Below are 15,452 nucleotides of genomic sequence, written 5' to 3'. Positions count from 1 at the left end.
CTAGAAAGGAATAAGCTGTGGAAATGGGCATGTTGCATGTGAGGGCAGTGTTTCTTAGGGGAAAAAAAATTATTTCCTATGTGCAGCTTTGATTGATGTATAATGGAGCTGAGTCATGGAGGGGTGGGGGTTTCATCCCATTGGGGGCAGCCCACCTCCAGTGCTTCACCCCCGTCCCGGTAACCATGAATAGAGTGGCGCCGTATGCAGTAGTGGATCATAATAGGGGCGTTTCGGGCGGCAGCTCGGGGCCCTAAGCTCCTGGGGGGCCCATGACCACCCAAAAAGACTTATACTTTCAATGGTGTATTGTCTCCTGGCTACACTTCCGCCATGATTTGCAAAAATCAGTTTTTTTTATGGCAATTTTGTACAAATCAGGACATCATGACATTATCTGTCCTGTACTATGAACGCCAGGCTAGTGCTTCCAAAGTTACAGTGGGGTGGGGGGGCCCAGGCTTGGTGAACAGCCCGGGGCCTATGGTAAAGTAAATCCGCCCCTGGCCGTATGCAGGAACCGGGCCACGGCTCAAAAAAAAAGGACCGCGACACCGTTTTCCCCATGCCGGCCCCGTTCGATTCATGTGTGATTTTAAAGAGTGTACTTGATGGAACATCCTCTTTAAAAGGTCACTGCCACTTAAATAAAGAAAAAAAATCTACTTTTGGCATATTCTAGACACGCCAAATGTTTTAATCTGTAATGATATGAGAGCTGATATCCCATTAAACACAATGGGATATTGCACTGTACATATTTTACAGACAGATTTTCAAATGGAAGACATGTTAAATTAAGCACAGATTTTGTAGGAAATTCTTTGCCTATTGCTCAGTGTGAACATACCCTTAGGGTCAGGGCGTTAAGACCACTAACAATCAATAGAGCCGAAAGAAGCATGTGGTTAAGCGCGTCACTCCATGGCTGACTATAGCAGGAGTCTGTCACCTGTAGTAAGATAGACGTTGCGGCAAGCTGGGGAGAGAAATGCGTAGCTAAACCTTTTTCTTGCTGTATAGAATGGTCATTGGGGTCTAGTGTTCAGATCGTAACCAATCATGCTACACAGAGTACAGAACCAACAGCTGATATCTGCTATCAATCATTTCTCTGACTAAATTTAGTTTGCTGACAAGCCCCCCAAAGGTGGACAATCCCTTTAAGATGGATAGGTTATCAATCTGAGAAACATGACTCTGATTAAAGCCACTTTAGCCACATTTCTAAACACTGTAAATCTCATTGAGACATAACATCTAACTGTATATTGAAAACTATTACTGAAGACATAAAATCAAAGCCTCATAAAACACAAACCACATATATAAAATTACTGAGCTGAAAGATATTTCCCTGGCAACGTGTTTTCTATCTTGGATACACGCTAAGCTTAGCCGCTTACATAAGAATTTTTCATTGTTTTATTTAAAGGTGCATTATGGTTATTTTTTATTCTTTGTGAATTCCTCTGAGTTTCCACAATCGTTGTTTGCAGTCACTCAATAGAAGCCTTCATTGTTTTCTTGCACTGCTGGCATTGAACAACCCTCCTATGCATTGGCCTAGTCATTGACCAGGCTCTCTATTATATATGTCTCACACTAGGGAGTTCATCTGTTTTCTTAGATCTCTAATATAAATTGGGATTTTTAGGAGTCTGGCCTGAAGGTCAATCAGCCGGTGTCATTCGCCATCAGACTGAATGGTGCAAAGGGAAAGATTGATGCCAAAGTGCACAGTCCTTCGGGAGCAGTGGAGGAATGCCATGTTTCCGAGCTGGAACCAGGTAAGGATAGATGGGTAAAACATTTACACAATTCACATGATATATGAATTTTGATCTTATAAATATACGGTTCGAGTGCACCAAGTAACTTCCTCTCCACCTTCACCTTGACCCATGCTAATTTCCCACGTTGCAAGCTCTTACCTACAGTTCATTTTGAAAAAAGAACATACATCAGGGAATAGCTTTACGACTGGTGCAAAGGAACAGGCAGAGCATTACCCCAACTAACCAGTTATGTTCCAGTTCTCATTGATGGCAAACGGGAAATTAGGGCATCACTTACCTTGACTGCTCCTCCACTTTTTCCTTGAAGTAATGGTAATCTACCCCTTTAAACATTTTACATTTTCATAGGCAGCCTCCATTGTTGTATACTGTATGGTCCTGTTTAGTAACCAACTGAAATTATTTGGTCTCTGAGTGTTGAGGGAGCATGCTTGGGTAACCTCAATAAATGGCGATCATTCGGCCATCAGTTATAGCTCCCACAGAATATTTTTTGTTTTAATCTTTGTATGTTTCATTCTTTGAAGGGATGTTTACACGAAATGAACGAAAATCATAACAATAAAAAGTAATAGGTTTGTGCAAGACACATTAGAACTCCAAAGTTCTAGGGTGTCTTGCACAAACCTATTTAATTTTTCCATTACATCCCTTGAAGGGCCAAATTGTACAAAAATTAGAACAAAAAATGTAAATGGAATTGTTTGTGCAGGAGATATAACTGATGGACAGATAATGGTTTGGTGTCTGTTATCGAAACATAATGGCCTAGGGTAACCAGCACACCCCCCCCCCCCCCCAACACACACATCAATGAAGTTTGTTACCAAAGTCGAGCCTTCAAGCATTTGTTTTCGCTCTACTCTAATTCTTATTATTCTTATAACTGAACTTATGTTTTTTTTGCAGATAAGTATGCAGTTCGTTTTATTCCCCGAGAAAATGGCATACACACCATCGATGTTAAGTTTAATGGAAGCCATGTGCCTGGTAGCCCCTTCAAGGTGCGAGTGGGAGAACCAGGACAGGAGGGTGACTCTGCTCTTGTGACAGCTTATGGTGCTGGATTGGAGAAAGGTGTTACAGGTATGTAACTAGCTTAATTGTGATAACATCCGTAGAGCAAAGAGAAAATAAAAGTCAGCCATAGGTATGGTAGCCTCCCAACTGTGCCCTTATGGCAAACATTAGCTGGAGAAAAAAAAGGATGGGGTGGATTTCAAAGGGTGTGTAAAAGCAGCTTATTTCTCTTTATCCAGTATAATAATCTCTATTTCTACACTAAATAAGTGGACTATGGCCCCCATCATGCATTGCGGACATTTTACTCCAAGCTGTTCTCTCCTTGTGCGGGAGGTGGGTTGCCATATGCCAGGGTAGCTTGTACGGTGCTGTGGCAGCTCTGTGGGTGTTGGGTCACTTCGGCACTTGTTACAGGCATTTTTCCTGAGGTTTCACATTACCCAACTGATGATCAGATAACTGGTGTGCAGGTAGTATAAACCAGAGTCCAATAACTTAACCAGAATAACGTCCGTTTACTTAAAAACTTTAGTGCACTACAATAATACTTTGGTAACTGTAGGTGCAGACAAGAGGTAGTAGTAGTAGTTTGCAGACAAGAGGAAAGTGAAGTAGTGGAGCATCTTGAGGGCCCTGTCCAATGTAGCTGTGTACTCTGCAGGGATAGCGTAATGAAAAACAGAAGAAAAAGATACTCGTATATAGATATCTTTGATCTGACCGCCTTATGCCCTATAGTATCGGAATACCCGTCCTGCTAGGGTAGTACAAGGTCCCAGGTCCCTGCACTGGGTTGAGCAGAGTTCCTAGGACTTCCCGGAATAGGCATACTTTACAGAAGGATACGTAGGCTTGAACTGCAACTTTGTCCTACTGGGGTCAGTACCGAAGTCAGGTATGCCGCCCTGTTTCGTGGAGAGAGTATCTCTGGCGTGGACAAGGTGATACTCAGAGGACGTCCTTCCTCCTGAGGCGGTCTAGTACTGCATGCTAGCGCTGGTGAACAGCATAGAATACAGTACTCACACTGTCTTGCTCTCTCTCCAACACTCCTGTCTAGAGAACTCAAGAACTCCTGTCCCACCAGAAACTAACCTCCCTTTTGTAGGGGCAAACTAAACCTACTGGCAATTGGTGGGGCTGTGTGTATGAGAGGAAGAGGAGCTACGAAAGGAGAAAGATAGGATGAGAACAAACATGTGACATAAGTTATCCCAATGCTTCCTTCAGCTGTGCAGATCATTAGACATACAAGAAATACAGTAGTGACACCTAGTGGGGAAAAACACACAATACATTTTTCCTTCATCCTACAGTGAGAACTTTAGGGGTTACTTTGCCCAGGTGCTTAGAACTTAGTTCTTAGTGCTAGAACCTGTGCTGGGACACTACACTTGTATTCACCTGGCTAAAGATTGAGTCTCCAGCCTCTTTTGCGCTTGATATTGTGTTCCTTTACCATTAAGCCTCTCACATGAGTTGCTAGTTTGCATCCTCTGCTGTTTCATAGACAAACAGCTTATTCTCCTATATCTCCTATTGCTGCAAATGAGCATGTGTGGCCAGCAGATTGATGGGTCATCATGACCCAAGGCCACCAGCTATAAACAACAAACAGTAGGCTTCTAAGTGGTGAGGGATTTTGTGAAAAACTTATATTACTCTTTATTAAGAATTTTTACTTCACAAGTCAACTTTTGCATACCAAAATACCCGTTTAAGTGCCCTAGTCCCTATTCACAAATCTAAAGATCAAACTTGATTGGCTGAGAGTAGTAAAATGGGTACAATTTTGAATTACACTGTATACCTCCTAAGTACAGCATACTTGGTAAGCACTCATTCATGGCACCTACTACTTTATTATACCTGCTGGGGTGTTGATAAATGTTTAGTGACATCTTCAGCTCATACACTGTAAGTGCACTTCTCGTTGAATTGTTCTTTCTGGTCACTGTCCTGTCTCGGCGCTCATCATGTAAGCATATCAGCTCTGAGCAGACAGCACAGCTTTTAGGCTAAGGAGAGATATGTTGACAGTTTGATGGTCCGGAAATGATGCCGTCCCCCCATGCTGTCAGCCTGTGCCGCTCTGATAAGCCCTGCCATGCATTCATATGTGTGTGTTTCTGTCCTTTTACACTGCAAGCTCATTACTACATAGCCGATATTCCTTATTCCATTTAACAATGAACCATTGTGCCTGTGTGCTGGTCTCAAATTTTTGGCTTTGTGTACAAATTTTAATTAGCGATAATCTTTTGTCTCAATACTGGAATTGGATTATGGGGCATGTGAACATTAGGGGGTCCCCTGTTTAGTACCCCCCTCCATGAGCGTAGCTCTGCTAATACCAAATGGCTCACAACCTGTCAGTCCCAACATGTTAAAAAGTGTGGCCACTACACCTCCCTTGTAATAGCCACTGGTGAGAACGACTGCTCAGTTAGCAATCGCTTCTTATGTAATTGCCTAGTATCTTTGTATATCTCTGAAGGCCACAGCCATTGTATATTTGGTGGCACCGTCTTTCCCTACCAAACAGATTGTTACTTTTCTTGTGTATCTTTTCTTGCTAGGTAAACAATCAGAATTCACAATCAACACATCTAAAGCAGGACCTGGGGCGCTGTCAGTCACCATTGAGGGTCCTTCAAAGGTGACAATGGAATGTAAAGAGTGTCCAGAGGGTTACAGGGTGCTCTATACGCCAATGGCTCCAGGAAATTACAACATTGGTGTGAAGTATGGAGGCCCCAATCACATCCTTGGCAGTCCATTCAAAGCTAAAGTCACAGGTGTGTATACTGTTGTGTCCTCCTGGGTCTGTGTTGACATGTGTGATGTAGGAGTGTGTGTGTGTGTGTGTAAGTAAAAAAAAAAAAATAAATAAAAATAAATATATATATATATATATATATATATATATATATATATATATATATATATATATACACACAAGAAAGCGCAATGGGCATAGTTCACAAATCGAAATTTTATCTCTTTTTATTTTCATGATTCATTTAAAAACATGATGCATTAGGAATAGTATAAAAACATATGAATAAAATATGTTCATATCTAGCTTCAGGAGACTGCCACATAGTCATCTACAGAAGTCAGTCTCCTATCACAAGGAAAGAGTGGAGAGAGGACATGTTTTCCCCACTGGATCTAGCAATTAGTGGGGGTCTGAGCACCCAGACCCCACCGATCTCTGACTCACTACTTCTAGTTTCCCTCAAATGCGGATAAAACCGTTTTTGGGCAATATTAAGTTGTTTCATTAAACACGTCACATTCTGTAATGGCGCTATGAATACTTTTGTTATTTAGGTGTTTTACCTCCTTTATGGCAGGAGGAGAAGGAGGTGCAAAGTGTTTCACTTCAGGAAGGTAATCAGTACAAGGATCTCTGTTCTATAGTGCTAACGTGTGTTATATGTTAAAGTGACGTTTGAATATAAGTTTCCAATATAACCGTCTAACCAGAGCTGTGACTTGTACTGTACATTGTGCTATGTGGTTTAACAACAGCGTTGATAGCTTTTCGGTTTGACTTGTGTCTTTAAGCTTTATGTATGGTATCTTCAGTTGTTTGTTCATCATTACATGTGTGTGTTGCATTTGGAATCCCCTAGGTCAGCGACTAGTCAGTGCTGGAGGTATCAGCGAAACATCTTCTATAATAGTGCAGTCGGTGACTCGTGCCTCAACGGAGACAGTGTATAGTGCGCTACCCAGGTTTGCTTCAGACGCCAGTAAAGTCACATCCAAAGGAGCCGGCCTATCAAAAGCATACTTAGGGCAGAAGAGCAGCTTCACCGTAGACTGCAGTAAAGCAGGTAAGCTTATAGACATAGCAAAGGGGTTGTCCGATTCCACATAATAATGGCCTATCATTAGGAAAGGAGCTGTACATTGAAAAATCGATGTGCCAGGTTACTACAGCTCAACCACTATGGAAGTGAATGAGAGCTGAGCTGTAGAAACCTGGCACAACCGCTACACATTCTGAATCTGGCCAAGAGATGAGGCTCCTGAACAGAGAACCTAGGGGTCGTATTACACGGCATGATTAAGAGGAAGAAGCAAGGGCTGACCTGTCATGTTCGCGCACGCTTACTCCATGTTCTCCGCTTGATGTCTATTACATACTCAGGGAGCTGTGGGAGGGGCTGCCTGAATGATCATTTGATTGTTCGGGCTGTCCATTGAAGTCAGCGGTGGTCTGTTGCCACCACTCCTATTACACGGAGTGACAAGCAGCACTGTTGAAGGTCTTTAAACAGGCGCTATTACATCAAATGATTATCAGACAGAGCGGTAATCTGCCATGTATGGCTAATAATTGTTTGGTGTAATAGGGTCCTAAGAGCGGATTCCAGTCTCGTCCGTCATTATATGACAACCCATTAATTTGAAAGGACTCTGTAAGGCCGGTTTCACCCGAACATGTAAAGTGGGCACTATTGCATCGGTATTATGGATGTAAGTCATGGCCTGAACTGATAGCTGTCAGTACAGGATACCAGACATGAGGTCAGGCCGGACCTGCATCTGTATTACACTCATGTAAAATTGGCCTAATGCCTGATTTTCCTTGTTGGTAATTTGCAGCCCTCCAGCTGTTGTAAAACTACAATTCCCATCATGGCTGGAGAGCCAAAGCTTTAGCTTCCTGATCCCTGCTCTATACATAAATCACCCACATTTATTGTCATTTTCACTTATCCCTACCTGTTTCTTTCCCCAGGTTCTAACATGTTATTAGTTGGTGTGCACGGGCCCACAATACCATGTGAAGAAGTCTCTGTAAAACATCTTGGAAATAAGCAATATAATGTCACTTACCACGTCAAAGAAAAAGGAGATTATACCCTAGTGGTAAAATGGGGAGAGGAGCACATCCCTGGCAGCCCCTTCCACGTCACCGTCCCATAAAATGTATAGAACCTTCCAAATCTGGATTCGGCAAAAACAAGAGATCTTCATTATTTGATCACATGGAGCTGACAGAGTGTGAATGGAAAAAAAAACTTTTAATTTTTTATGTGACTTTTTTATACTAGGGAATTGAAAATTTGTATGTGTTTTAGGTGTCCATTTGGTAATTTAATAGCAAATCTCTACTGCTGGAAGGGCTTATTTATACTTGTTGATATTGTTTAACTCTGTGAATGGCAAGCAGAATAACTTTTTTTCCTGGTAGATATGATTAAATCATTTAAGAAGGGGACCAATGACACTGTCTTAAGGATCAATAAAACTGGAATGATTTCCTCACTATTAGATATGTAATGGAACTACTGATCATCCCAACCTGTAGTCCTCAGTCTAACGTCCATAGAGTTTAATTAAGTAGTGAGAGGTCAGGTACTTTTTATATTAGCACCTTTTTCTCATTGTTCAGCCATTGGGCGGTAAAAAGTTATTAAAAAAAAAGACCAAATCTCACATTATTACTGGATCGAATGACATTTCTCAGTAACACTAAATTATATTGTTTACATATTTGGGGAATGTATAGATATGTTGTTTTTTTTCTTGGACTAAAATCAATTTTTTTTTAATAGTTAAAATTGACCCAACTATTACTAAGGCACATGCATGTATCCATAATATGGCTCCACACAATGTCAAGCTCATACTGAACCGTAATACTGTACCCGTAGAGGAAGCCATACTGAACCTTTAGTTTCACACGTGGCTATCCCCATTGGATGTTGTATTGCTTCTAAGGGAGAAAAAAAAAGTGCTGTAGGGGGACACAGTATGGTGGCACACAGAGTGCCTTGGACTTTCTGGGTCTAGGGATTCCATGTGTTAACATATGCTCACACCTGTGCATGAGGCCTAAAGGTCATCTGATTGGGTCAGATTTGGAGTGAGATGCATTTAGCTACACTTGCATGCACATTTAATCCTTGAAAAAAAAACTATAATATTTAAGAATTATACGGACCTGACAGAATAAATGTACAGCCCCATGAAAGACCTTATTCAATGGATTAAAATTTTTTGATGGAAAATTTTTCGCCTCCTCAAACCCTTCCACAGATATAAGTATTAGATGAGTGTCATTACCCCCGGTGCTTGATTTTAGTTTTCTAATATTATTGATCATACCTATGACTAATTATATCAAGCAAAGTAATTTCTTCTACATGGCTTTCTGTATATGAAGATATTTGGGGAAACTAAATTAACCTTATTAATTGTATATCTGATATGGTCACTTGGAATGACATATATGGTGATAATTGCCTTTGTCTGGATGATAATTAATGTTTTAGGCTATACTATAAACTATTATGGTGGGTGAAAAAGTACAGAAAACTGAGTTAACCTGATCACTAAACTAAGATCCAACACTATCCTGTATATGATTTTATATATTGGCTACATTAACTTGTATAAATAGAAAAATAAGGTTAACCCAGGTGCAAGCCTTCTGTTGGTGCCCATTGCGGTTCCCTAACATCTTTATTAATGTAGCCATAAAACAGAGCATCAGATTGTAAACTTTTCCTGGGAGGTTTTCAATAATAGAAAAGTTATTTTTTAACAAATGTATTTTGTTTTCTATGTAAAATATCTTTATAGCAAAGTATCTCCTTGTAATAAACTTTTCTAGAAACATTCTGTATGTTTTTAAAACACTATCAAGCTGAACTACATATCTGATGCTTTTTACTGTGCGTTGTGCCTCACTGTGAATCTCACTACTTTGTAAACCCCAAACAAAGAAACCAATAAACTGGAATAAATTGTTTAGTATCTAATGCAAAATGCATTCTTGGCTGCATGTTCATGTTTAACCATTGAATTAATATAAATGTATCTGTATACAAGCATCATTTATGGTCTTGCAGCTTTAAGGTGGATGGGCCAAGGGCTATAGGAGTCACTAAACCAAGATATGCCCAGTCTGCAAATGGCATTGCCTGTAAAGTGGTATGGAGTGGATAGGGGTGACATTATTGTGACTCTGAAATTAACCACTTAGGCTTCAAAGTGGTTCTATGTGTTTTTTAGACCTTCTGTCTGCAAAATTGCAAAAATCCTGATCACTTTGACTCTTCTTCAAGCCAAAAAAAACTTTGTGTTTTCAAATGAAATAGAATTAAAAAAAATTATATATGACTGAGGGCAGTGTAAAAATAAAAGTAGTACTGATCAACACGTTCCCAATGCTCTGAAGCTGTCGTTTTGAAGAGTTCCGAGTCTTTTTTTTCCTTGTTCTTCTGATTTCACTTCCACAGGAACTGCCCCGCTCAGCCAGTGACTCATTGGTTCTCCATCTTGGCCAGTGATTGGCTAAGTAACACAGTTCCTATAGGACATCCCAGGAACGAGGAAGCAGCTGTGACAAGCACAGATGTCCCTCCAACCAGGGTATGTTCGGGCGCAGACAGTGGCGGATTAAATGTACCCTGGGCCCCGGGCTATCCACCCAACCTGGGCCCCCCCCCCCCCCGGGTCAATCCACCCACATTATACTCCGCTACTGCCCCCCCACGCTGTCCCCGATAAACACTGCCTGCCTCCCCTCCCTGCTGGCCCCAATAAACATAATGTTTGGTCCCTTGCTGCTCCCAGTAAGCATTGTCCACCCCACCTCTACTGCCCCCAATAAACATACTGCCACCTGGTTTCAGGAGAGGAGGGAGCTGATCTTATAGGGGAGGTCGCAGGCTCACAGCAGCACAGAGGATGTCAGGAGTGGAGGGTGCTGATCTTATAGGGGAGGTCACAGCAGCACAGAGGAGGTCAGGAGAGGAGGGGGCTGATCTTATAGGGGAGGTCCCAGCAGCACAGAGGATGTCAGGAAAGGAGGGTGCTAATCCTATAGGAGAGGTCCCAGCAGCACAGAGGATGTCAGGAGAGGAGGGCGCTGATCTAATAGGGGAGGGTCACAGCAGCACAGAGGATGTCAGGAGAGGAGGGGGCTGATCTATAGGAGAGGTCCGAGCAGCACAGAGGATGTCAGGAGAGGAGGGGGCTGATCTTATAGGGTTAGGTTGCAGCGTCCCAGCAGCACAGAGGATGTCAGGAGGGGAGGGTGCTAATCCTATAGGAGATGGTCCCCTTCTTCCCCCCTTATAGATGGTCACCCTCTTCCCCCCTTAAAGATGGTACCCCTCTTCCCCCCCTTATAGATGGTACCCCTCTTCTCCCCCCTTATAGATGGTACCCCTCTTCCCCCCTTATAGATGGTACCCCTCTCCCCCCCCTTATATCCTTATTGATAGTCCCCCTCTTCCCCCCCTCTTATAGATGGTCCCCCCTCTTCCCCCCCTCTTATAGGTGGTCCCCCTCTTTCCCCCCCTCTTATAGATGGTCCCCCTCTTTCCCCCCCTCTTATAGATGTTCCCCCTCTTTCCCCCCCTCTTATAGATGGTCCCCCCTCTTTCTTCCCCCTCTTACAGATGGTCCCCCTCTTTCCCCCCCCTTATAGATGGTCCCCCTCTTTCCCCCCCTCTTATAGATGGTCCCCCCTCTTTCTTCCCCCTCTTACAAATGGTCCCCCTCTTTCCCCCCCTTATAGATGGTCCCCCTCTTTCCCCCCCCCCCTCTTATAGATGGTCCCCCTCTTTTCCCCCCCTCTGTGCAGGCAGATTTAAAAAAAAACAAAAAAAAAACCTCACCTTACAACCCGTTCCCCCGTCGATCCTCTCCTGTCCTGCAGGCTCCGTCTGTCCCCGGCTGATGTGCAGCTGCCGGAGGTGTCCTGTCCTATCCCCCGTCAGCGCGCACATCACAGAGCTTCCCGTGCGCCGGAAGTCACAGCCACAAGCGCACGGGGAGCTCTCTGATGTGTGCGCTGCCGGGGGATAGGACAGGACACCTCCGGCAGCTGCGCAACAGCCGGGGGACAGTAAGAGCAGGACTCTTGAGCCTGCAGTGGTGAGGGGGGGCTGGGCCGCAGCGGCATTATAATGTGGGTGGCGTGGCATGGGCCCCCAGGAGCCTCGGGCCCCGGGCCTCCGCCCAAACCGCCCACATTATAATCCGCCATTGGGCGCAGATCCTAAGGAGATGCAAAATTCATGTATTAAAATTTATTAGTAATAAAAACATTAATGGCAACACTTTTTATTACCAATAAATTTAATACATGAATTTTGCATCTCCTTGGGATCTGCGCCCGAACATACCCTCGTTGGAGGGAGGTTGTTTTATTTCTATCCATTTTGTATGGTTTACCTGGGAGCGGCAGCGATCCTTTACATGCGGTTGTTGAGTGTTGTGCCTCCCCTTGCACAATACCACCAAGTGAGAGTTTTTTAATCTTTTCTCTCACCTACCACATATCCCCCTGATCTGTGCTATGGAGCGCTGTTCCAATTTCCAATTTTTTTTAAAGGGGTATTCCGGGTAAAATTTCCTGAAAAGTAGGAGATCGTGGAGAGTCAGATCCCAGACCCCCCCCCCCCCCCCCCCCAGCGATCTCCGTATCCGGCCGGCTCTCTTATGAATAGAGCCGACATGTCCTCGTTTGGATTGTAATTGCGTTGCAGATTTACCCAGTGAAGTCTATGGGAGCATCTGTAATTTTTGTTGATCCGTAATTTATATAGATGTAACGACTGCACTACGGACACATTTTCTGTGGATTGTGGACATAATATACGGTCCTGGAAAACTACAGAATGTGTAAATGAGGCCTTAGCGGATTCCCAGTGAAACTGATCCACAGAAAACTTGCTCACTTGGTTAATAATATACACACACACACTGCTGTATGTACTTGGATGTATGGGTCTCCATATCACTTAGTCCAGGTTGACAGTATTTGTTTTAATTTTGCTTGAACCTAAGCATTCTTGCATGTTTTCTATTTTCTGCTGCTAGTTGGATAAAAAGACAGCAAAAATATTAGAAACATTTACAGAAAATCTAAGTTTTAATCTACTCCATGTTTGCTGAGACACTTGAGGAGTTGTCCTTTCATTAGTATTTGGAGTGCCTCTTGAGTATTCTTGTGCTGCTTTATTTATTCGTGTCTTGTTTTTTGAGTTGCCGAGTGCTTGTCCACACAACCCCTCCCAGTCCCTCCGCATGGCTGTCTCCCTGGAGATGTCAGTATACTCTGACTCAGCTACTGATCACATTTCCCCAGCCTGGCTACTGGTATCCTCCTCTTTTTGGATCTGCTCCACAGCCCCCAGTAAGAACCTGATTACATAATATACCACTCTCAACATGAGAGACCTGCTGACAACCAGGAACCAAAACTGTTGGAAGGAGCTTATTGAGAAGGAGACATTAACTCGTATGGCCTGGAAGATAAAATATAATGAAGACCACCCAAAGCCTGACCATGTGAAGACCACCAGGAAGAAGAGAGAGATGTTTGTCCCTAAGGCTGTGACCAGTCTTCCTCCTCTGATTAAGACCCCTCCACCCTTAGTGAGCAGGACTGAGGAAAATGACCATAACCAGCTCGATATAGTGAACTTGTCTGAAATGAGGCCAGTCACATCTCACACCTCCCATCTGCTGTATGATGGTTTCTCCAAGGAAGGCAAAGGAAGGTCCATGTATCTAAAAGTGAGGAAACACTGGGGTCCAGAGGAGAAGTACCCACACCCCGTATTGTCCTCCTGGGATTATGGCTGGAGGCTTGGTAAGAAGACGTGTATAAAATTGTACATGTTACATATATCAATTCAAGGTCCACTTCCATGTAAAACCTGTTTCTAAAATGCACGTAAGTGCAAAATGTTTCTATAGTTCACATAACTGGCTCTATGTCTGACTTATTGGCATTATTTCTGGCACCCAACACCAGGGCCCATGACTTGTCAGAAGCCCCATAGCTACATCCAGACTTATATTATATCCCGTGTGTGTTAGTTATACTTACACTCCTTGCTCCCCTGCCACCATTGTATCTCTGGTGCTGGTACCTTCCTGCTCCACTAATCAGTGTCTGAGGTGGGGCACCACTAAGACCACTGCAGTGGGGGAAGCAACGAGGGTAAGTATAGTGTTTTCTTTCTTTTTTTTCTACAATTTAAGTACTTTCCATGCATTGACCACATAGTGTAAAGCTACTGTTCTATTGCATGCCACCATTTTAAAACAGCCCAATATGCATAACTCATATTTTAGAGCAGGAGGAGATGAGCAGACTGATATTCAGTTTTGGGGTGAAAGTTTTAGCATAATTTGTTGTTTATTTATGTAAACCTGTGATAATGATGGGCCAAGTAGTCAAGTGGGTGGTCCTTTCAGTGACTGACAGCTGTTTGTGTTGTGTGTTATTGATAAGCAACGCCCATGTGACTACTTATTCATGTAAAATTCCTTTTCATTCTTGGCTAAGTTGTTATTTGGAATGTTTTCCATTAAACTATATTCAATTAATCTGCTCAGCTCCTCCCGCTCTATAAGGCTAGGTTCACACTGCGTTTTTGCAATCGGTTTTTTTCATCCATTTTTTGCAACAAAACAGATGAAAAAAACGGATGCATTTGTGTGCATCTGTTTTGATCCGTTTTTATATTGACTTCCATTGTAAAAAAAAAAACGGATCAAAACAGATCTGTTTTTTTTTTTTTGACAGACAGAAAAACGTAGCTGACACTACTTTTGTGTCCGTCAAAAAAAAAAGATCCGTTTTGATCCGTTTTTTTACAATGAAAGTCAATGAAAAAAAAAAACGGATCAAAACGGATGCCCACAAAAAACGGATGAAAAAAACGGATTGCAAAAATGCAGTGTGAACCCAGCCTAACATGCTGTCTGCAGACTGGAGTGCCTTGTTAGTGTGACAGGTTCCCTTAATAATAAATGAACGGACTATATTCACCAGTTTGCAGCAGCTGATAAGTGAAATTCAGCGTAATGCTGACCATCTAATATTTCCATTATAGGGGATGTGGTGACAGAATTCAGAAGTCCGATCCATGGAAGATCCCGGATTGTGAAGGACACATTCTACAGCAGGAACGGAATCCTTTCTGTACCATCCAGCAGTGACCGGATGCTGTGACATTCCTACCAAAAAGTTCTTTTAATTCTACATTCGCGTTCAGGTGGCCGTAATATGGGTCCATTTTGTACCAATACAATAGCAGGATCCTCCATAAATACACTTACTTGACTCATGTCAAAATACATTGAAATGGGACCATTTTGTGGCCATCTGAACCCGGCCTATTTCTGGCTTGGATTTTTTTTTTATCGTCCTGATCTTTTTACTGCTGGAAATGAGCACTCAGACAATAAATGGCCAAGTGTTACATGACACTGTATGTTACATCTGAGCTTATTTTATTGTGTCTTTATCCATTGAATGATTGGTGTATTGTATTCTCCCTATAATAACACATTAGGAACTGTCTGATCTGCTGCACAGTTACTAGGCAGCAGCAACACAGCACGGGTTGTCTATAGTCTATAGGTAAACAGGTTCAGCTGGAGCAGAGGAATCGGAGTAGAAGGTTTGGCATTGAACTTTGAAGCAGTACACCTTTCTGCTTTGTAGTGAAAGCCTAATGTACAGTATACGATTTTATACTTGGTGCCTTAAAGGGTAAATGTGTGTGTGTGTGTCTCTCTCTCTCTTTCTGTGTGTGTGTATACATATATATCTTCTGTAGATTAACATAAAATAGG

The 15,452-nt window shown here is 42.7% G+C and overlaps 2 protein-coding genes across 5 annotated transcripts in view; both read left to right on the top strand.

Moving 5' to 3' along the window:
• The window catches only part of FLNB (filamin B), a 157,934-nt gene extending 148,332 nt beyond the window's left edge, over positions 1-9,602 (top strand). For all 4 annotated transcript variants that reach the window (XM_069966985.1, XM_069966986.1, XM_069966984.1 and 1 more), the window contains 5 exons: positions 1,658-1,790; positions 2,709-2,885; positions 5,402-5,620; positions 6,464-6,667; positions 7,579-9,602. In XM_069966985.1, the coding sequence (XP_069823086.1) occupies positions 1,658-1,790; positions 2,709-2,885; positions 5,402-5,620; positions 6,464-6,667; positions 7,579-7,766 (921 nt within the window). In that variant the 3' untranslated portion in view covers positions 7,767-9,602. The remainder of the gene's footprint in view (positions 1-1,657; positions 1,791-2,708; positions 2,886-5,401; positions 5,621-6,463; positions 6,668-7,578) is intronic.
• A 3,330-nt stretch (positions 9,603-12,932) lies between these two features.
• LOC138789934 (protein SPMIP1) lies at positions 12,933-15,076 on the top strand. Its single transcript, XM_069968805.1, has 2 exons — positions 12,933-13,455; positions 14,708-15,076. Exons 1-2 carry the CDS (start codon positions 13,032-13,034, stop codon positions 14,824-14,826), a joined length of 543 nt encoding a protein of 180 aa, XP_069824906.1. The 5' UTR covers positions 12,933-13,031; the 3' UTR covers positions 14,827-15,076.
• The last annotated feature ends 376 nt before the right edge of the window (positions 15,077-15,452 follow it).

Source organism: Dendropsophus ebraccatus, chromosome 4 (assembly GCF_027789765.1).
Source record: "Dendropsophus ebraccatus isolate aDenEbr1 chromosome 4, aDenEbr1.pat, whole genome shotgun sequence".
NCBI lineage: Eukaryota > Metazoa > Chordata > Amphibia > Anura > Hylidae > Dendropsophus > Dendropsophus ebraccatus.
This window is presented reverse-complemented; position numbering and strand designations above follow the sequence as displayed.